The sequence below is a fragment of the Tursiops truncatus genome, chromosome 14 (genome assembly GCF_011762595.2).
Source record: "Tursiops truncatus isolate mTurTru1 chromosome 14, mTurTru1.mat.Y, whole genome shotgun sequence".
NCBI lineage: Eukaryota > Metazoa > Chordata > Mammalia > Artiodactyla > Delphinidae > Tursiops > Tursiops truncatus.
Window position 1 is genome coordinate 75,784,288 of NC_047047.1, and position 23,624 is coordinate 75,807,911.

Below are 23,624 nucleotides of genomic sequence, written 5' to 3' on the forward strand. Positions count from 1 at the left end.
CATAAGTATCGCAAAGATAGTACAGTTTCCTTACAGCCTTTACCCAGTTTCCCTGAATGTTGACATCTTAAACAACTGAGGCACTTTTATCAGAGCTACGCGGTTAACACCGGTACAATATTATTCACTAAAGTACAGACCTTACTTGGATTTTACTAGTTTTTCTTAATTTGAATTTTTAAAGAAGGGAATGTGGCGCAGTTAGCGTTCACTTTCTATATTTAGCCCAATCTGTGGAGGGAGGGATGGGGGCTGATAACGGCTGCTAAGCCATCTTTCTATGAGGGCACTTGCACAGAAGTACGGGGGCGCAAGAGCTGAGCACGCTTCAGGGTGTCTACCAAGTGTAAGTTTACAGTGAAATTCATCTTGAGTATTTTTACCTACATTTCCTGCAAATAGGAACAATTCGGTGGTATGATTACTCCAAATTGATGAAAACAAGTTTATTCTGTTAAATATATCATTTAATTACCAATTAAAGCAATTTTGCATTAAAGGACTTTAGCATTTTTGGCAGATATTTATATTAACCAGAGGAAGTATTATCTGCTTTTATGTTTAAGGAAATTATAAGTATGTATTTATTAATGCCCTTCATTAATTTTTAAAAAATTTTTCTACAAAGTCTTATTTGAACAGAAGTTAAAGTAGAAAAATAAAGATGAATTCTTCCCCCCTCATAATATGTTAAAATATACATGGCTGTAAATGCTTCAGACGTCTTTAAAACTTTAAAAATCTTTATTTTGTAATACCAATAAAACTTTTAAGAAGCTTTGAGATTTAGTTTACATCTCTTGATATCAAATACTTAAGCATTTTTTTTTATTGCCAAGTAATAGAAGAATTCAAGTTGTTTCCCTTGATTCTGATTTTCTTAGAAAATATATAACTTCACTTTAATTCTTACTGCATCTTTCTTAGAGGCCTGCTGTCAGGATGATGCTTTATTATATAATTTAGCATAGTCAGGCAGTGTAATATTGATTATACATAGCGGTTGGGAAAATGTGTAACTTATCCACATGATGTGAAACAACCAAAACTTAAATGGATTTTGTGCAAATGTATTTCTGTTATGGATAAAATAGTCAATTATTTTTTATAAAGTTTCTCTTCTTCTCAACTTTGCTCCTTGGTATCTTTAACATTATTCTGTAGTAGCCTGTCAGCCATCAACTGCTGGTATAAAGCTGCTTTTCAAATGAATTAGCCAGATTTCTTGGAGGTTTTTAAAATTATGGTAACCTAGTGTTATAATTGCCCTGTACCTTCATGTGACTTAGCTTAACCTTATTGCTTTAGCTCAGCAGATATCTCAATAACATTAAGGAACAGAGGGGATGATGCCTATAGAGCCAATGTGTACGGTCACTCTATAATTGTGCAACAGCACATCAGCATGGATGGAAGTCGATCTTACAAACTGAAAAGTGAAACAGGTTTGCTATGAATTTCTCTTTATTTCATATAAAGTATTAGTAAACATCCAGTTAAAAAGAGTTAAGTGATTGTGCTGGTGTCATTAAGAGGACACGTCTCATCTCTTGAAACTGCTTTCTTGCAAGAGGACTGGTTGGTTGCATGTATGTGTACACACACGTGTATATCCGTACATAGTTGTTTTACCACAGGGCATTCTGCAGCAAAAGCATGATTAGCAGAATTTGGGTCTGTTTGAAGCAGGCTGTGATAAGTCATTTTGATCTCACTTGTAGACTTCTTTTCACCCCCATAGTTTCTGTCACATGTGGAAGGAGAAAGTTAGCCAAAAGTAGAAAAAGGCATAACGGAAGAGGAGGTGGGTGTGGAGAGTTACTAAAGAGACAGATGAGAAGGAAAAGGAAATGTTTAGCTATAGGAAGAAGAGAAGTACCTGCCACTGCATTTGTGTGCTTCTGCCTCCTGCGTACTTGTGTCATAACAAGTGTGTCACCCCAGTTCATTCAGATGTGTGTATGTGCAGTGGTACCTTTCTTGCTGACATCAGGAAAACTAGTTAACATTTATGTTTATAAATAATTGCTCATTTTTAAAAACGTATTATTGCCCTAGAAACAGTCTGGTCATTTTGTGTTTCTCATAACTAGGCGCCTTGGTTTCCACTAGGAAAGAAGAACTGATTGGAATTCTTGATCATTTTAACATACAGGTAATTGCTAAATTTGTGTTTCAGATTAATAAATACAACTGGTTACTTTTTTATGCGGTTTCATTTGTGGTGTGGAAAGAATTTAAATGGCCTCATATAAGTAAATTGACCACAGGACAAATATATTTAACTATGGTTAGTGAAGTTCCTTAAGGCTTCCTAATTCAACAGGAACTTTCAATATATAATATGACATCTTTAATTTGACAGAACACACAAGAATATCTTGTCTATACTAGTATGTGCCAAAAGTTATGTTAATCAAATTTATGTTAGAAAGTTTCTTTGCTTTCTGCTGTCCAAGTCAGAATAGCATCATAGTTTCCTAAACTCAGTTGCTAAATTTTTGTAGAAAGGAAGTTTATTCTAGCCATATAAAGAAAGCATTTCTTTATGTATTTTGGAGTTATTTCATCATACCTATAGGAGACAAGACTTGATTCCATTCTGCTAAGATACTTTGACTGAATAATTGGAAATGGGGCTCATATAGTCCTATAACATTAGCACTGGAGTTGTCTTTGGAGGTCATCTAATCTGGACCCTTTATTTTGTAGGTGAGAAACTGGGAGCCAGCAAAAGTAAACTTGCACTTACAGTTGTCTAGGTGTGGGTACTGGTTGAGCCTGCCTTGGGATCCAGACATCCCTGTTCCATTCTAATGCTCTACCCATTGTATCACCCTGCCTTATTCCAGGATTAAGAACACCAAGAGTAGTCACCAAGGAAAAAGAATAATTATGATTATGGGTCTCTTTCCCAGTTTGGTTTAGAACAGGTTGTCCAGAAAAACTTTCTGTAATGGTACAAATATTCTGTATTATGGTGTCCAATGGGGTGGCCACTAGCCACTTGAGCACCTGAAATGTGTGACTGAGAAATCAAATGTTTTATTGTATTTTACGTAAGTGTCAAATGCTGCATGTGGCTAGTAGCTTGCATGCTGGGCAGCACAGGTTCAGAAAAATAATTAGTAAAATCTGGAGAAAAGCAGATACAGCAAATAAATTTGAGACTAGAACACAGGTCAATTTGTTAAGCAAAATCAGGAAAACCAAAAGTTACAGTGTATGGATTCACAGGTGTTGGGAAAGTCTCGAAGGGCATCCAGTGTAGTATCACACTGCATGCTTACCCTGTACGCAGTCTCCACCAGATGTTCCTTCAGCGGGTACTTGAGTGGGTAGTAGTGGGGAAATGACATCTGCCTGAGGCTGCTGATTCCGTCTGTAGGTGGCTGTGTTTATTAGAAAGTTGTTGTTAATGGGAAAAGTTGAATAAAGTCAGTTTCTCTAAGCTCCCACTTCCTTGGGGAATATAAAATATGTTTCTTTTCTTTTGAAATATTTGAAGATTGTTATCATAACTCCATTAGTCCTCTTCTTGTACAATTCAGTTAACTAAAGGTTCAAGTTCATTGATCAAAATATGAAAGGTCTAGAGCTACACTTACTGAGTAACCACTAACCACGTATGATGGGTATTGAGCCCTCAGAATGTGGGTAGTCCAGATGGAGGTGTGCTCTAGTATGAAGTGCACACTGGAGGTTGAAGACTTAATGCAAAGGAGTAACTCAGTTTTCATACTAATTACATGTTAAAGTGATAATATTTTAGATATATTAGATTAAAAATATAATACTAAAATTAATTTCACCTGTCTCTTTCTATCTTTTTAATGTAGCTACTAGAAAACTTAATTATATGTGTGGTTTGCATTACATTTCCATTGGACAGTGCTGGCCTAGAATTACCAGGAGGAAGGAGAGTGTTTAATGTCTTTAAGTACCTGATTATATTTGTCCCCTGTGCCTCTTCTTACTTTTTCTCTGAAGTTTACTTGTGTGTGCTTGCCTTTTGCTTACTCCAGGGTCTTGATGGGTAAAGATGCCAGATTTTTAAATAATCTCTGGAGTAGTATAGAAACGAGGAGCCCCATTTCAGAGGCTGTAGAAAAAAGAATATGAACTTTGGTGAAGCTGTTAATCCACAGCTGGTGATAAAATGTCTGTCATTAAAGCTAGTGCATTAGGTCTTAGTTTTAAGAAGTCAGATACTGTGTGCAATTAAGATACCACACAGACCTTGTTAAAAAAAATACGTGGCAATCAGCTTCTGGTCTGAGAAACAGGTGATATGTAGAGGTGTCTTTATAACTGCATAAATGTTTTTTATCATCTTAGAAGGTAAGACCCCAAATCCTGCTTAACAGAAAGGTTTTCACCAGTGGTATACTAAATAAAGTACAATCAGTATTGTACAGATGGTAAATGAAGGAGTTAAGCACTTTTTCCTTTATAGTGGTCCTTCCTGTTCTATACCTTATAAACAAGATTATTTTCTAACATATAAATTACTTTGTTATTAACACCAAAGATATAAATGAGAAATGAACTTGAATCTTTTTGAAACAAGTTGAATTAAAAAAAATTTTTTTTTCAACTCCACTTTGAACTGTTATTATATTGTTATTTTAACTGTACTTTAATTTGTTAGCCAGAGGTAGTTTAATTCAAGTAATGGCTTATTTAAAATGACTTCTCCTTCAAAAGATAGAAATGATCCCAGTGTTTCCCTTTGTTTTACGGTATCCTCATGAAGAAATGACAGGATATAGGAACTCTGAAGAACTGCTGTACAAAAAATAAACAATACTCGTCATTATAGTTCTGATTAGAAGTGACTGAGTTGGACTTCTTGTGTTTAGTTGGAGGAAATAACTAACTTGCCTGCGGCTACATAGGAGGTTCAGACAGAGCCAACTAAGAACCCAAGTCAGCTGACTCTCATGCTAGAGCTCTTCCAGCTCTGTGGTCTGATGATTAACCAGTAGCATAGGAGTGGTACTCTACAAAACCAGTGAAAGGAATGAAAACGTGCTAAAAAAAACACTTCTTTAGAAAGTTCTTGTGCTTGTGCCCTCATGTAATGGCAGAATATTTAATTTTGGCTGTAGTACTGATATTTATTTTAATATAATGAAATTTTGAAATATTTTCTCTCAGGTCACTTGTAATGGATATTTTAGTTCATTTCTCTTAAGGAATTAAAATGAAATATTTAAAGATAATCATTTCTTTGTTTGTTTGTTTCAGGTAGATAATCCAGTTTCTGTCTTAACGCAAGAGATGAGCAAGCAGTTCTTGCAGTCTAAAAATGAGGGAGACAAATACAAAGTAAGATGCACCAAAGTAAACATAAACCTAACCAAAAACAATACATTTATAGATTAGGCATCTATACTGAACATTAATCTTGGTCACATAGTAAATATCGAGGATTTTTTTTAAGTCACTATTTAGAGTAATATTGTAGGACTAATTTAGGAACTTGTTAAGTAAGATGGAAGTATAATTTTCTTGGTAAAACCTTGCTTTAACTTCTTTGCTTTTAATTCTGAAAGAGAATGAATTCCAAAATTTATCTTTATGGAAATACAAGGGAATGATTGCCCAAACATACATAATCACTTTTAAACGTTAGATTATTTTAATCTTTTTAAAAAATTAATTTATATATTTATTTTTGGCTGCGTTGGGTCTTTGTTGCTGCACGCGGGCTTTCTCTAGTTGCAGCTAGTGAGGGGTTACTCTTTTAGTTGTGGCGAGTGAGGGGCTACTCTTTGTTGTGGTGCGTGGGCTTCTCATTGCGGTGGCTTCTCTTGTTGCAGAGCACGGGCTCTAGGTGCGTGAGCTTCAGTATTTCTGGCACGCGGGCTCAGTAGTTGTGGCTCGCGGGCTCTAGAGCACAGGCTCAGTACTTGTGGCGTGCGGGCGTAGTTGCTCCGCGGCATGTGGGATCTTCCCGGACCAGGGCTCGAACCCGTGTTCCCTGCATTGGCAGGCGTATTCTTAACCACTGCGCCACCAGGGAAGCCCCTATTTAAAACTTTTAAAAAAGCCAACAAAATATATGACTACTACTACAGCTTACAGTGTGACTTTTGAATGGGTTTTGGTATTCCCTATGCTAAAAAATTATGATGCATTAAGATCAAGGATACTGGGACATCCCTGGTGGCACAGTGGTTAAGAATCCACCTGCCAATGCAGGGGATATGGGTTCGAGCCCTGGTCCAGGAGGATCCCACGTGGCGCGGAGCAACTAAGCCCGCGCACCACAACTACTGAGCCCGCATGCCAGAACCACTGAAGTCCGTGTGCCTAGAGCCCGTGCTCTGCAACAAGAGAAGCCATCATAATGAGAAACCTGCACACTGCAATGAAGAGTAGCTCCTGCTCTCCACAATTAGAGAAAGTCCGCGTGCAGCAACGGAGACCCAATGTATTTATTTACTTGCTTAAGTATGTTTTTAATGTCTTTTTACATAATTGGTCTAAAAGTTTTTAGAGAACAAATTCTTCTTTTTTTCATAGTCCCGTGGAAGTTTACCAACTCCTAATTGTGTTTTTCTTGTTGTTGATATAGTTCTTTATGAAAGCAACCCAACTGGAACAAATGAAGGAGGATTATTCATACATCATGGAAACCAAAGAAAGAACAAAGGAGCAGATAAATCAAGGAGAAGAGGTTTGTAAACACTTAATGCAGTTATTTTAGAGATCAGTCAAATTCCTATAGTACTTATCAGGTAAATGGTATTGTAAAATTACATACCTACATATCTATATATGTATATCTATATAAAACTAGTAACATTTTTATAGTACTCTGTCAACCATAACAAGTGTGATTTTGTACATTCAGGGTATTTATTAGCCTTTACTTTTTTGTTTTATAATAATGGGTATGTCCATGTCTTAATTCTTCTATGAGGCTATAAAGTAGAGGACAGGGTAGTATCTAACATACTTATCCCTTAGTTCCACAATAAGATATCACTGATTCCCACTCGGAAGTAGTTTAAAAACTATATTTCTTTTGATGGGAAAATAAGCACAAGCCTCAAGTTGGTATTAAACATAATATGCATTTATCATTATATACAATAGATAACTCTTTCATTACACTGGTAGAATGTTAGCATTCTTTAAGCACTGATAGCTTGGTAGCAGCTGTCCCATCAGTGTTCACCAGCTTGGCAGCCATGCGAATGTGCTTGAATTTGAAATCACTCGAGCCAATGTGACTTTCTTACTTAGGTTTGTTTTTACATCTGCTGTAGTTTGTTCTTGTACTTTCTTCTTCTGATTCTTGAAGAGCAAACCTTTGTTTGATAATCAGAGATCTCAGAGTTATAAGGCTTTATGTTTCAGCTGTTCATCCAGTACATTAAGTCCCACCAATTTTTGTATGATTCTGTATCTTTTTCTTTTGTCCCTTAATCAGTTTTATACAGTCAGTTGCTTTCAGCAACTTTTTAGCATGTTCTTTTGAGATTGTATTAATGATCGACCCAAGTCAACTTTATTAGATGTTACACTGACCTTTTTACTTCAAGTTTTTGAGGCATACATATTTAAAACTGGGTTTATAGTTACATGGTTCATTAAGTGAAAACTGAAAAAGCAAAGATGAGTATATTTATTTTTATTCCCCACATTATTTCTTCAAACCTGGGGTATGTGATAGTGTGCAAGGATGTACTATAAACCACAGAATTGATAATGGAGTATCAGTGTTATTGGAATGTCAGTGTTATTATTGGGGAAAGGAAATATTGTATATTCAAGCAAATGTACATAGTATATATTAACATCTATTATTTTAAAAACAATAAATCAGGACTTTGAAGAAATTTGTTTGCTTCAGACAGCTTGGTGTTTAAATACCCACTTTCTTCATGGTATACTTTGTCCTAAGCGATTGAAGATACTTTGTTTGTGAAGTTTAAGAAGCACATCCCTATATCATGTATCAGAGTTGCTTATGCATAATATGCACTTAATATGAAATTTCTTCCTAATTAATTAAATGCACTACATTCTCAAAATAAGCTCTGGATTTGAATAGTTTAATCTTTAAGAAGTAGAATGTGACCTAACACAACATTGTAAATCAACAATACTTAAATAAAAATTTAAAAAACAAACAAAAAAACCCCAAGCCAACAAAAAAGGATACAGTGGGAGATACAAATGAAAAAGTCAAAAAACAGAAATAGAATGTGAAGATTAGAAACTGGAAGTCATTCAGCCATCAAATATTAAGTTCCTACCATGTGCCTGCTAGCATTGGGCTTTGGTCATGACCATATAATGGCAAATACATACCAGGATTCTTGGGGTCGTACACCTAACTATTCAGCAGAAAGCAGATGGTAGATAATTGACTATGGTGAGCACTACTAAAGGAGTTCAAGATTAGTTTGTGCAAAAGCACTTAATAGGATACTGGCAACAGGGGTTAGGGACAAGGCAGGGGCAGTGGGAGAGGTATAGCCGTTAAGTAAGTAATGTCTAAGGTAAGAACTGAAGGGTGAATAATACCAGGCAAAGGATGGTGAGAGTGAGGAAGTGTGTTCCACATGGATGGAGTCTTGGGCAAGAGAGCATGTGGTGGTTTTAAACAGCTGAAAGAATTCTACATTGTCTAAAGTAGAGAACACAAGCATGAGAGTTAAGAGGCCAGATTGTGGAAGACTTTGTAGAACTTAAGGACAGTACAACACATGGAAGTGGATGGCTTGATTAAATGTATATTTTTAGTAGATCACTCTGCTGCAGAAGAGAGTGAACTGCTGTAAGGAAGGAAACAGATCAGTAAGGAAGGTATTACCGTTGTTCAAACAGATGATGATGATGTAAGTTAGGGTAGTGGCAGTGGTAGTGTAGAGAAGAGCTTTGAAATGGTTTGGGCCAGTGCTCTGTGGACATGTAGGGTGGTGGTGAAAACAGAAGCCAGATTTGTGGGGCTGAAAACCAGAGAGAGAATTGAAGAGCTAGAGATAATTTTCGTGAAACTTGGGTGGAAAGGGAAGACGGCTTTTAGAGGAAGAGGTGGTATCCAGGGGTGGATATTGGTGGTTTTGTTTGTAAATTGGAAAGATAAGTAAGTAAAGTTTTAAATGTGATCATGGAAAGGAGTCAGTGAGGAGGATTAAGTGGAAAAAAGATGAAAAAGATGGGATGAAAAATCAACTAATTTAGACCTCTTGAGAAGGCAGAAGGGGGGTGAGTAGGATGTAAGTAAGAGATAGGCACTGGACTTAAGTATAATGAAGCCACCTCTTCCGTTTTAGCAGGAGGAAAAGACTGCTTTAGGTTTATATATAAGGTTGTTGAACACTGGAGACGGTTTCTTTCTGATAGCTTCTGAATTCTGTGAAATAGGCATCAGGGAGAATGAGTAAGGGATTAGGGTGGCAGTTATATGAGGTTTGAAGAGAGTGATGATGGATTGAAATAATCCTGAAGAATGGGAAAGTGACTTGGATAGGGAAACACACTAAGATCCATAGTGAAGACCCTAGTTGAACATGGAAACCATGAATGAAGAGGAGAGGCTGTCAACCCAGGTGTGCAGCTTTGGAAGCTGTTCATACGTCACTAGAGTTGGTTTTTGCTTTATTGATTAATTATTAAGAGAAAACTTGGATAAGAAAAAAATGTAACATTTGATTTTTACAAATAAATTCCTTTTGAGCCTTCCATTATCATTGGAATGGATCCTGGGTATACTTCACCCAGGAGAACAGTCCAGTCTGTCTATCAGGTAGGGAACTGATAGAAACTTGAGTTTTGTCTATACTTGTGTGGTCTTGAAACTTTTATTCCTTTGCTCTTCTTCATTTGAAGAGTATCTGGTCATTTTTATAGTGCAGAAATTAACAAAGTGATTGTACTTAATAAAAGTATACCAAAGAACCAAAAATATTTTCTATTTTTGTTTTAATTAAAGAAGTCATTTCCTAGCACATCTTTTTCAGTATTTGTTTAGGCAGTATTCAAAAGAAATACATTTGCGGAAAGTCTTGTTTCTTCAATGTTGTTAAGAAATGTATTCTTTTTTCTTTTTTTAAGCGACTTACTGAACTAAAGCGCCAGTGTTTGGAGAAAGAAGAACGTTTTCAGAGTATTGCTGGCTTAAGTACAATGAAGACCAATCTGGAATACTTGAAACATGAAATGGCTTGGGCAGTGGTAATTTTCACTTAATTACCTATTCACACATATTTGTAATATACAGAATATACTTGGTTGTGGTTAGTCTTATATGTGACTTGCTATATAATTTCTTTTTAGGTCAATGAAATTGAAAAACAACTGAATGCTATCAGAGACAACATCAAAATTGGAGAAGATCGTGCTGCTAGACTTGAGAGGAAAACGGAAGAACAGCAGGTAATTATATTTTTTTTATACAGAGGTAGAAGTTGGTTGAGGGGTAAGTAAAGGGAGCAATTTTCTGTTGAGGGTTTCCACATGGACCTTTGTAGCACAGAGCAGCCCTGCTCTTTGTATTTACCTTGCCATTCTCTTGTTAACAGCTTTATTGAGATATGATTCATATACCATACAATCCACCCATTTAAAATTTACAGTTCATTGTTTCTTTTGTATATTCACAGGGTTGTACAGCCACCACTGTGGAGTTTCTCTGCCGTCGTGCTGGAAGTAGATCTCCTAGCCTTTTCTTTCTTTATAGGAGCCCCAGTGTACTCAGTGTGACTGACTTACATCTTAGTATTTTGTTCTCCTTAGCTTACGAGCTTCTGACTCCCAGGCTTAGTTGTAGTACAGGGTGTAATCTTTCCCACCTTACTTCTTCCTGTCTACCCCTAAGATAAGCAGGCCAGTCTTTTTCCTTTTAAGGGTTATAACATTAATCCGTGAAAGGTAATAGATGAATGTGTAAAAGTAACAGAAATGGTGAAGACAGTACATTTACTTAGTGATCTCTGGGCTGAATTTCTTACATTCCCTCTTCAGGTAGTAAATGGAAATTCAACCCCACCCACCTCTCTCACCTTAGATTTTCATTTCTGAGAGAATATTCTGAAATTTTCATTCAATTCTTCTCAGCTTCATTTCTTAGCTTGTCATAGGGGAAGACCTTGTTGCTTTCCTCTTTAGATATTCCCCAGTCTAAAAGTGAAATCCAGTCTTAGTAATAAACACTCATTTTCTTTTTCAAGTGGGGAAAGGAAAATCTTGAGGTTGGATGATACTTAGTTCTGTGGCTGTTTGCTCTACTTAAGTATTTGGCCATGGTATGTAGTAAATGGTAAATTTCTGGAGGGTTTGGACTATCTTATATTTATATCCTTCCCACCATGTCTTACATAAAACCTTTCACATAGTATATGCTTGTTTATTGATTATAGAATAACTATTGAAGGGAAGGTTTCTGAAGAAACAGTGTCTAAAGCAGACTTCAAACTTGTATTAACCTAATTTAAACTGAAGATAGATGAATTATATTTAGTTTGTAAAGCACCTAGACCAACTTCAATTTTTATAAAAAACATAGAGATTATACTACTGATGTCTTAATAACAGAACTACACTACCATTCTATATAATGTTTCCTAAATAGACTACATATTGACAATTCCCTAATCTGTATCTCCTAATCAAACTTTTATCCTGAGCACTTCGTTCAAATATTTGTCTTCCCATCTTTACCTACATGTTCCAGACACTTCAAACTTAGCATTTCTACTGGAATAGCTGTGACAGGGACTTTATAGCCCACAAAGCCTGAAGTATACACTATCTGGCTCTTTCTAGAAAAAATTTGCTGATCTCTGAACTAAGTAGTTCTCATATTTTTCCCTTCTAATCTATTCCTGTTTTCAGTGTGACATTTTGGTCCCTAATTATTTTTGTCCCAGAACATTACATTAACTTCTTACTGACATCATTTCCTTTAATTTTTCCCTTTACCTTGCCTTCCATGTGCTTCCAAAGTGGTTGTACGTATAGATTTACATATAGTTCCATTATAGATTTACATATAGTTTGGTATCTTGTTTCCCTGTTGTCTAGAGGTTTAAGTTGTAAGCTGATCGTGGAATTCAAAGCCCTTCTACCCCTTCATCTCATCTCCCACCACTACCCTCTCAGTTCAAGCTCCAGAAATAATTTTAATTCCTAAAATGGTTTTAATGCCTTTCCACATGCTTTTCCAACTCCCTGTAACACTTTTCCCCAGCTTTTTTCCTGGTACATTTTGAGTAATCTTCCAAGTTTCAGCTCAAATGCTTCTTTGAAGGCATCCCTAACTTTTTCTGACAGACCTATAAATTCTTCCTCGTGCTTTCACAATTACAAATATACATACCCTACTTAAGCATTATTGCATCCAAACTGCATGATCTATTTGTATGTTTGTTTCTCTGCTAAACTGTGTCTGTCTCCCTTTAATTGTGTTACTTGAAGACGGTTGTTACTATATCTTTGTATCCCCAGAAGATAGCACATTTATTGGAAAGCTAAATGTGGAATTAAAATATATTTTAGCATTTCAAATTATTAGAGAAATGCAAATCAAAACTACAATGAGGTATCACCTCACACCAGTCAGAATGGCCATCATCAAAAAGTCTACAAATAATAGATGCTGGAGAAGGTGTGGAGAAAAGGGAACCCTCCTGCACTGTTGGTGGGAATGTAAATTGGTGCAGCCACTATGGAGAACAGTATGGAGGTTCCTTAAAAAACTAAAAATAGAGTTACCATACGACCCAGCAATCCCACTCCTAGGCATATATCAAAAAAAGATGAAAACTTTAATTAAAAAAGATACATGCACCTCAGTGTTCATAGCAGCACTATGTATAATAGCCAAGACATGGAAGCAGCCTAAGTGTCCATCATCAGATGAATGGATAAAGAAGATGTGGTACACACACACACACACACACACACACACACACACACACACACACAGTGGAATATTACTCTGCCATAAAAAATAATGAGATAACTGCCATTTGCAGCAACATCGGTGGACCTAGAGATTATTGTACTAAGTGAAGTAAGTCAGACAGAGAAAGACAAATATTACATGATATCACTTATATGTGGAATCTCAAAAATGATACAAATGAACTTATTAACAAAACAGAAACAGCCTCACAGACATAGAAGCCAAATTTATGGTTACCAAAGGGGCAAGGGGTGAAGGGTAAATTAGGAGTATGGGTTTAATATATACATACCACTATATATAAAATAAACAACAAGGGCTTACTGTATAGTACAGGGAACCTATATTCAATATCTTGTAATAACCTATAATGGAAAAGAATCTGAAAAAGAATAATAGATAGATACATAGATATGTACCTATCTATATATATCTATGTATATGTATAACTGAATCACTTTGCTATACACCTGAAACTAACATAATATTGTAAATCAATAATATTTCAATTAAAAAATACATATTTAACACTTTATATAATTATGTTTGTTTACCTAATTAATGTCTCGAGTTTAGTTAGAGCAAAATTAAGTTTATTTGAAATGTGAACCATATATAATTATTTTTTTATTTTTTCTGTTTATTGGAGAAAAATAAAATATCCTCCAACGATGTTATTTTCTTAAAGGTCAGACTTAATGAAGCAGAAAAAAAGTACAAGGATATTCAAGATAAACTAGAAAAGATTAGTCAAGAGACAAATGCACGAGCACCAGAATGTATGGCATTGAAAGCAGATCTTACTTCTAAGAAAAGGGCCTATAATGAAGCTGAGGTGAGAGAACTTTTCCAGTATTAAAAATTGCATATCAACTGTAAATACTGTTCATTTATTTTTAAAAGTAGAGGTTTTTGTAATTGTGTTGCTTTCAGACTTTAAAAAATATAATGATTTCATATGACCATATATGTATGTTGTTTTAAATATATATTTCTGCATATATTCACCCTCTGATTTGACGATTTGGCAAAAGTGGTCTTGAATGGGGTATTTGTTTTTCATTTTACTAAAGTATGTCTGATTTTTTTTTAGGTTTTATACAACCATTCCCTAAACGAGTATAGAGCATTAAAGAAAGATGATGAGCAACTTTGTAAAAGAATTGAAGAACTGAGAAAAAGGTAAGATAGTTACTTTGCAATTTTCATAGTTATCTCATTTTGTAATAAAGTAATCCAGGTGAAATGGAATATTTTATTTTCTGTATTATTGCTAAAGGAATTTTATCACATTGCTTTATGGTTTTTTTTGTTTTTTGTTGTACGCGGGCCTCTCACTGTTGTGGCCTCTCCCGTTGCGGAGCACAGGCTCCAGACGCGCAGGCTCAGCGGCCACGGCTCACGGGCCCAGCCACTCCATGGCATGTGGCATCTTCCCGGACCGGGGCACGAACCCGTGTCCCCTGCATCGGCAGGCAGACTCTCAACCACTGCGCCACCAGGGAAGCCCTGCTTTATGTTTTTTAAATGTTAGGTTTTTCATTGAACATTTTCCACTTTGTATTATTTACCATTAGTGCTGATCAGTCTTTGGAACCTGAACGGTTGGAAAGGCAAAAAAAAATATCTTCGTTAAAAGAAAGAGTAAAGGTCTTACAGGATCAAGAAAGTTCAGTCAATCAAGAGATCGAACAATTTCAGCAAGCCGTAGAAAAGGACAAAGAAGAACATACCAGAATTAAGTAAGTGTCCACATTCTTATACTTTTTTTCAGTTATTTGAAAATCATCTAGTTTTCCTCTTTATATGAAAAGAGAATACATGTTTTTTTTGTTGTTGTTCTTCTTCTTCCTCATAATAAGGGATCTTTTAAAATCACTTTCCTAATAAGACTTCTTAAACTTGTAGAATTGGACAGTTTCTGGGATTTCTAGTCCTCGTCACGACTGCATTTTTTTTTTTTCCATGCTAAGTTTTGAGGTCTTCTGACTAATTTTTCCTGGTAACACACTTGTTTTCAAATGAAGAGATCCGCTTTTAGTTTTTAGGGCAGCTGTGTCATTCACTGGTATGCAGGTGTTAGGGGAAAAGACTGAGTATTTCTGTTTAACCGTATCACATATCTGTTTTGTTTTTCCACTTGTATTTTGTAGGAGAGAAGAGTTAGATGTGAAGAATACACTGAACTATAATCAGAGGCAACTGAAAGAATTGAAAGACAGTAAAACTGATCGACTGAAAAGATTTGGCCCTCATGTTCCAGCTCTTCTGGAAGCCATAGATGATGCTTACAGACGGAGGCATTTTACCCGTAAACCTGTAGGCCCTTTAGGTATTTGTCACCAATTAGTCAGTATATAATAAAAATTAGAAGTACATCTTTATTTTCTGGAAGGAGTCTGTTGAATATAATTTTAAAACACTGTTATCGAAGAACCATGTAGTTATATGTAGACTTTGTACATATTTTAAGAAATGATAAAATCACTTTAAACTTTCCTTTTGTATATTTTAAGCATAAAAAAGCCAAAAGAAAGAGAACTTAGGAAAAGGAAAAGTAATTATAGAGTTGAATAATTTGCTTTTTATTTTTTTTGAATGAATAAATGAATGAACTAATTTGCATGTAATTGATTAGTAGGAAAATTCAGTGATATCAAGATATAGTTAAAAGGCCAATCACCTGAGTTTTGTGTAAAACTTGATAAAATGACTTGTCTCTTTAAGTTTCTATTTAGGTTTGGACAACATTACTTCTACGTCGTCTTTCAACTATAAGCCTGAGGTTATCTAGTTATCCTCATATATACATGAGAAAAAAAATCAGTTGAGTTCTGAGGAGTTATCTCTAATTCTGTACATCATTAGGTGAAAATGATGCTATAAATATACTTTTTTAGTAAAGTACTGTATAAGTACAGTATTATGTACTGTATTAAGTATTGTAGTAATGTCTCTTCATTTAAATGACATGTACCTCTATACCAGGATCCATTTCAATAGATGAGGTATTTTTTTCCCTCTCTAAATCTAAAATTTCAATATTAATCAGTTTTACAGAAAATAGTGAAGAGTCTATAACCCTTTTGGCTTGATTTTCAAAACACCATTCAGAGGCTGGAATAGTATTATATATATATATACACATACGAGAAATACTGTTGATTTACATCAGAGCGAGATAACTTTTCACAGGATTTGGTGGGTTTTCTCCCCAGTGTATCCAGTGGGATGGGGTATTTCCCATTTGGTTAAAATGAGATCTATAATATCATTTAAATTGCTTCATATGAAAATATTTTAAAGTCATTTATGAACTATTATAAAGATGGTTACATTAACATTTCAAGTATTTATGGGCTTTTAATAATTTTCCCTCACTTTTAGGAGCTTGCATTCATCTTCGGGACACTGAGCTTGCTTTGGCCATTGAATCTTGCTTGAAAGGACTTCTGCAAGCCTATTGTTGCGATAATCATGCTGATGAAAGAGTGCTTCAGGCACTGATGGAAAGGTTTTACTCACCAGGGACCTCACGGCCACAGATAATAGTTTCTGAGTTTCAGAATAAGGTGTATGATGTAAGACACAGGTAAGGCATCAGTAATTAAATACTGTTTCTGGTTTTGCTTAGTTACGTGCAAGCTCAGAAAGAGTTAAAACATTTTTAATGTTAACCATATCTACACTCCTGATTTGTAAAATTCCATCAAGCCACGTCTTTAATTTGAATCTTAGGCATTGGAGATACATAGATAAATGAGAGATACTCCCTGCCTTTAAGGTCCTCACGTGAGATCTGTTTGGGGAGACATACTGGGAAGTAGACGTTGTGTGGCTTAGAAATTGTACTGAAGAAGGAAATGGTGCAGACCTGGCCATGTTAAGAGGGAGGGCGTAGGGAAGAACTTTGGTACTCATTGCTCACAGTTCAACTCTGGGTGGTTTACAGATTCCATAAAGAGCTGTGATTGTTTTCTTTAATGACCCTAACAAACCTCAAGGGCACCATACCCAAATCGCCTTCTTTGTTAGCTGCTGGCTAGCTAATCACTTTACTTTTAAAGATACACGTGTATGTGTGTGTGTGTTCCTACATATATATATAGTCCTCTCTATATCCCTATATATATATTCCTATGTATATATATTCCTATATATATATATATTCCTATATATATATTCCTATTAACAGATTGTTTTAAAATTTCTTTTCTCTCCCACTCCACTTTTTCTTATAAATCCAATTTTTGCTTTTTTCAATTGCCTTATATTTGGAAACATTGAAAATGCCCTTCATTTTAAGCGTGTTTTTTCTATATTTAATTTGATTGTGGTGTTTTTCCTTTGACTTGGCTTTATAAATCACGTTTTTATTAAAGCTTTCTTCTAAGCTTAATTAGGATCATCAAATCATTTTGTCCTATAATTCCTCTTACCAGTGAGGCTCACCGTGCTCGCCTAGAATTTGATGTGCGGTTTTTCCTTTGTCCCTCTCGTCCTCTTTAGGCTTTCTACATTATGTTGTCTAGTGAGCCTATTCCATACTTGTCCTTTCCTTGTCTCATTACTGACACATTATTGCTACTATTCCTTCCTACTTTTAGTTTTCCTCGACCGATGTTACAGCATCTCTCAGCAGGCAAAACTAATTGTGATATAAACTAAATATGAAGTGCATCCCAGGGAAGTAGAGCAAGAGGAAGGGGTGGTTGTGACTGGGTGCTTTAGAGCAAGCTGGTGGGAGCAGCCTGCCTAGCAGTGGCATGTGCCTGCTCGAAAATACTTGCTCCTTCCTAGCACAGAAACCTGTGCTTTCAGCGGACTGGCCAGAGCCTATGCTTCACCACAATCCCCTTCCACGTCCCCTCCCTCTTAGACTCGGGCTCCCTATCCTCTCTCCCCTCACTCCCTGCGTTGTTTCATTGGCACTGCTTGATGTTTCTAGAGCGCCCACCCCCTATTCTTTCCTATCTTTGTTTTTACTTCCACTTGAACTCTGTCCTAAGGTTACTATCCTATTTCTCTGCCTCTTTTTAACAGGAAAAACTTCTCAGAAGAGTTGTCTGTGTCACTAACTTCTCTCTTCCCCTTCTTTCTTGAACCTACTCCAGTCAAGTTTTTATAGCTTCATCACACACCAGAGCAGCTCTTGTCCAGGCGCCAGTGAGCCTTGCTTGGCTTGGTCCTGTCGTCCTTCCTTCCCACTCGCTGACTTGACCTACCAGCAGTATTTGATTCAGCTGATCGTTTAATTCTTCCTGAAACACTTTTTTTACTTGGTCCCTAGGATGTCACTCTTCTTGTTTTCCCACATCTCTAGGTATTCTTTTGTAATGTCTTCTGCTTATTTCTCCTCACTTGGGAATCTCCAGTATCAGTGTTCCAGACCTCTTCTCCATGTGCACCTACTCCCAGCACTTACTTCCTGGGTGAACTCATCCAGTTTCATGGCTTAAAATATAGTCCATACACTGATGATCACCACATTATGTTTCTAGCTGGGCTCTTTCCTCTGAACTCCAGAATATAATACATTCAATTTATATTTTCCACTTTGATGTCCAAAAGACATTTGAAACTTAACATATCTAAAAGCCAAACTCCTGAGATCCACCCTAAAAACTGCTCTTCCTATAGTCACCCCCATCTCCATTTTTCAGTTGCTCAAGCCAAGACCTCAGTCATCCTTGACTTCTTTCTGCCATCCCACATCCTGCTGGCTGTACTTTATAAATGTATCCAGGATCTAAACACTTCTGCAGTGCTACCCTGGTTCACACCATTATCATATCTCAAGTGAGTTTTGCTTCTGGTTCCCTTCCATCCACACTTTCAATATCACAGCCAGAGTAAAGTCAGACCATGTCATTCCTCTGCTCAAATTGTCCTGTACTTTCTCATCCTCTTTAGGCCTAACTGCGACCTCTCGGACCCACATGACCCGTCCTCTTGCCATCTCTCCTGTCCTTGTGTCCAGTAGCACTCCCAGCACTGCTCGTCCACCACAGCACACTGGCCTCCCGGCTTCTCCAACAGCCCTCTTAGGGCCTTTGCAAATGCTGCTCCCTGGGCACGAAATGCTCTTCTTCATTATGCTAATGTAACTCCCATTTCCTCAGGTGTCTGCCTGTTGACACCTTAGCAAGGCTTTTCCTGACACTTTCTGTGTGAAAAAGCACAGTATGCCACTTTTTCTTCATTTTTCTGTCTTCCTTCAGTAGAGTGTAAGCTCCATGGGGAGAAGGATGTAGTCTGTTTTGTTTAGTGCTATCTCCTTATCCTCTGAACAGCATCTTGCACATAGTAGGTGCTCAGTAAATACATGTTGAATTACTGAATGAATAAGTGGAAAACATATATACAAAGATATTTCTTTGTTTTGGAATTCTAGAACTAAGAAAGCAGTAAGAATGCCATTGCCTTTTCCCAATGTGTTTTAATTAAATGACTTTTATGTTTGTGTGATAGAGTATAAGATTTAAGAAAATTGTAATGATTAAGTATAACAGGCAATAGAACATAATGATTGAGAATCTGCTGGGTTCTAGAGCTGAGCTGCCTGGTTTAAATCCTAGCCTGACCTCTTACCTTTATGACATTGGGGAACTTATTAAACTCGCTGCAGCTCATTTGGGAAAAAAAAAAAAAAAGAGCGAATGATATTATCTATCTCATATAGTTGTTTTGAGGATTAAATGAGCTAATACAGGTTTCCACAGGGATATCCCTCTGTGGGTGTAAAAATCTGTGGATGCTCAAGCCCCATACTTGGTCCTCTGTAGCCACAGTCCGCATCTGCTGATTCTGACAACCATGGATATTGCAGTGCATACTGTATTCGTTGAAAAAGAATCCACATATAAGTGGACCTATGCAGTTCAAACTCGTGTTGTTCACGGGTCAACTGTATTTATAATATGCTTAGAACAGTGCCTAGCACATAGTAATATATAAATGTTTGCTAATAAAATAAAATAAACCTATTACAGATGTTTTCAAACGTTATCACATATTTTCCATGTCTTGTTACTATCCATCATCTCGTCACCCATTTAAAAAATATACATGTATAATTACCATTTGGTAAGTTAATCCTTATATATTTTTGTCTCCTAGAGCTGCTTATCATCCAGAGTTCCCAACAGTTCTGACAGCTTTAGAAATAGATAATGCAGTTGTCACAAATAGCCTAATTGACATGAGAAGCATAGAGACAGTGCTGCTGATCAAAGTAAGACCAGATGCTTGCTGTATTTTATATTATTCTAAATTTCCTAAACTGAGGTTGGTTATGTAAATTCCTATTCTGCTTAAGTACTTGATATTTTATGAATTCTTTTCTTAAAAAAACTTTGAGTTCTGTAAAATAAATCATTGTTTATTCTTCATCAGTGTACATATTTCTATTGATATGTACTTGTTAGATTAGATCACCAATATTTGTGTTTCATCTATTGGCATAAATTTGCTGAGAAGGGACAAGGGAATTCAAAACAAATCTGTAATTAATACAAACAGAGTCTCTTTTTCTCATTAATGGAACCTGAGAGGCAATGACATCAATCATCCAAATGTGTATATGTGAATTGCAAGTTCATATTGTAATTATTTGTGGGCTTGGCCCTCTCATATTTTAGACAGATACTTGAAAGAAAATAATGAAGTCCTCTTGTAAAGGTCTGTTCCAAGGAAGGTTGATTAGGCCTCAGTTAAGCCTAATCCTCTTTTTACTTCCTCTAGGAAGTAAAATACTAAATATTTCCAGGCTTTTCCTACATAATTCAGTGTACTAATCTTTTATTGGAATTTGCTGTTCACTCACATCTTTTCTAGGGTGTAAAAGACATTTAGAAAAAATAAGATTTCATTTTTCTATGAAAAATAAGATTTCTAAGGTAAATATTTTCATGTGAAAAAGTACTTAAAATCTTTAACTTTAGTGGATAGCAATATTAGAATTTAAAAATAAAATCTTATCAGGGAGATTCGTTCAAGATGGCGGAGTAGAAGGACGTGTGCTCACTCCCTCTTGCGAGAGCCCCAGAATCACAACTAACTGCTGAACAGTCATCGACAGGAAGACACTGGAACTGACCAGTATCTGGTATCTTACAAAAAAGATACCCCACATCCAAAGACAAAGGAGAAGCTGCAATGAGACGGTAGGAGGGGTGCAATCACAATAAAATCAAATCCCATAACGGCTGCGTGGGTGACTCACAAACTGGAGAACACTTATACCATAGAACTCCACCCACTGGAGTGAAGGTTCTGAGCCCCACGTCAGGCTTCCCAACCTGGGGTTCTGGCAATGGGAGGAGGAATTCCTAGAGAATCAGACTTTGAAGGCTAGCAGGATTTGATTGCAGGACTTCGACAGGACTGGGAGAAACAGAGACTCCATTCTTAGAGGGCACACACAAAGTAGTGTGTACATCAGGACCCAGGGGAAGGAGCAGTGACCCCCATAGGAGACTGAACCAGACCTCCCTGCTAGTGTGGGAGGGTCTCCTGCAGAGGTGGGGGTTGGCTGTGGCTCGCCGTGGGGACAAGGACACTGGCAGCAGAAGTTCTGGGAAGTACTCCTTGGCATGAGCCCTCCCAGAGTCAGCCAATACCCCACCAAAGAGCTGGGAAGACTCCAGTGCTGGGTCGCCACAGGGCAAACAACCAACAGAGAGGGAACCCAGCCCCACCCATCAGCAGAAAACAGGATTAAAGTTTTAGTGAGCTCTGCCCACCAGAGCAACACCCAGTTCTACCCACCACCAGTCCCTCCCATCAGGAAACCTGCACAAGCCTCTTAGATAGCCTCATCCACCAAAGGTCAGACAGCAGAAGCAAGAAGAACTACAGTTCTGCAGCCTGTGGAAGGAAAACCACATTCACAGAAAGATAGACAAAATGAAAAGGCAGAGGACTTTGTACCAGATGAAGGAAAAAGATAAAACCCCAGAAAAATAACTAAATGAAGTGGGGATAGGCAACCTTCCAGAAAAAGAATTCAGAATAATGATAGTGAAGATGATCCAGGACCTTGGAAAAGAATGGAGGCAAAGATTGAGAAGATGCAAGAAATGTTTAACAAAGACCTAGAAGAATTAAAGAACAAACAAACAGTGATGAACAGTACAATAACTGAAATAAAAAATACACTACAAGGAATCAATAGCAGAATAACTGAGGCAGAAGAACGGATAAGTGACCTGGAAGACAGAATGGTGGAATTCACTGCTGTGGAACAGAATAAAGAAAAAAGAACAAAAAGAAATGAAGACAGCCTAAGAGACCCCTGGGACACCATTAAATGTAGCAACATTCGCATTACAGTGGTCCCAGGGGAGAAGAGAGAGAGAGAGAGAAAGGACCAGAGAAAATATTTGAAGTGATTATAGTGAAAAACTTCCCTAACATGGGAAAGGAAATAGTCACCCAAGTCCAGGAAACACAGAGAGTCCCAGACAGGGTAAACCCAAGGAGAAACACGCCAAGACACATAGTAATCAAACGTACAAAAATTAAATAAAAATAAAAATTATTGACAGCAACAAGGGAAAATGATAAATATCATACTAGAGAACACCCATAAGGTTAACAGCTGATTTCTCAGCAGAAGCTCTACAAGCCACAAGGGAGTAGCATGATATATTTAAAGTGATGAAAGGGAAAACGTACAATCAATATTACTCTACCCAGCAAGTATCTCATTCAGAGTTGATGGAGAAATCAAAAGCTTTACACACAAGCAAAAGCTAAGAGAATTCAGCACCATAAACCAGCTCTACAACAAATGCTAAAGGAACTTCTCTAAGTGAGAAACACAAGAGAAGAAAAGGACCTACAAAAACAAACCCATAAAAATTAAGAAAATGGTAATAGGAGCATACATATCGATAATTACCTTAAACGTGAATGGATTAAATGCTCCAACCAAAAGACACAGGCTCACTGAATGGATACAAAAACAAGACCCATATATATACTGTCTACAACAGACCCATTTCAGACCTAGGGACGCATACAAGGGACAAGGGAGGACACTACATAATGATAAAGGGATCAATCCAAAAAGAAGATGTAACAATTATAAATATATATACACCCAACATAGGAGCACCTCAATACATAAGGCAACTGCTAACAGCTATAAAAGAGGAAGTCGAAAATAACACAATAATAGTGAGGGACTTTAACACCTCACTTACAACAATGGACAGATCATCCAAACAGAAAATTAATAAGGAAACACAAGCTTTAAATGACATAATAGACCAGATAGATTTAATTGATATTTATAGGACATTCCATCCAAAAACAGCAGATTACACTTTCTTCTCAAGTGCGCATGGAACATTCTCCAGGATAGATCACATCTTGTGTCACAAATCAAGACTTAGTAAATTTAAGAAGATTGAAATCATATCAAGCATCTTTTCTGACCACAATGCTATTAGATTAGAAATCAATTACAGGGGAAAAAATGTAAAAAACACAAATACTTGGAGGTTATTTTATACGTTACTAAATAACCAAGAGAGCACTGAAGAAATCAAAGAGGAAATTAAAAAATACCTAGAGACAAAGGACAATGAACACAAGACAATCCAAAACCTATGGAATGCAGCAAAAGCAGTTCTAAGAGGGAAGTTTATAGCACTACAAGCCTACCTGAAGAAACAAGAAAAATCTCAAA

General features: G+C 36.7%; 1 protein-coding gene across 6 annotated transcripts in view; it reads left to right on the forward strand.

The window, feature by feature from the left end:
- SMC6 (structural maintenance of chromosomes 6) overlaps positions 1-23,624 on the forward strand; it is an 80,343-nt gene that overhangs the window by 17,954 nt on the left and 38,765 nt on the right. For all 6 annotated transcript variants that reach the window (XR_012325805.1, XR_012325806.1, XR_002177926.3 and 3 more), the window contains exons 5-16: positions 1,309-1,445; positions 2,094-2,155; positions 5,251-5,331; positions 6,584-6,685; positions 10,078-10,197; positions 10,300-10,398; positions 13,617-13,763; positions 14,022-14,110; positions 14,506-14,670; positions 15,082-15,260; positions 16,316-16,520; positions 20,048-20,162. Coding sequence is in view for 3 of the 6 variants with exons in the window: in XM_019943249.3 (XP_019798808.1) it covers positions 1,309-1,445; positions 2,094-2,155; positions 5,251-5,331; positions 6,584-6,685; positions 10,078-10,197; positions 10,300-10,398; positions 13,617-13,763; positions 14,022-14,110; positions 14,506-14,670; positions 15,082-15,260; positions 16,316-16,520; positions 20,048-20,162 (1,501 nt within the window). In the remaining 3 variants the exon portion in view is untranslated. The remainder of the gene's footprint in view (positions 1-1,308; positions 1,446-2,093; positions 2,156-5,250; positions 5,332-6,583; positions 6,686-10,077; positions 10,198-10,299; positions 10,399-13,616; positions 13,764-14,021; positions 14,111-14,505; positions 14,671-15,081; positions 15,261-16,315; positions 16,521-20,047; positions 20,163-23,624) is intronic.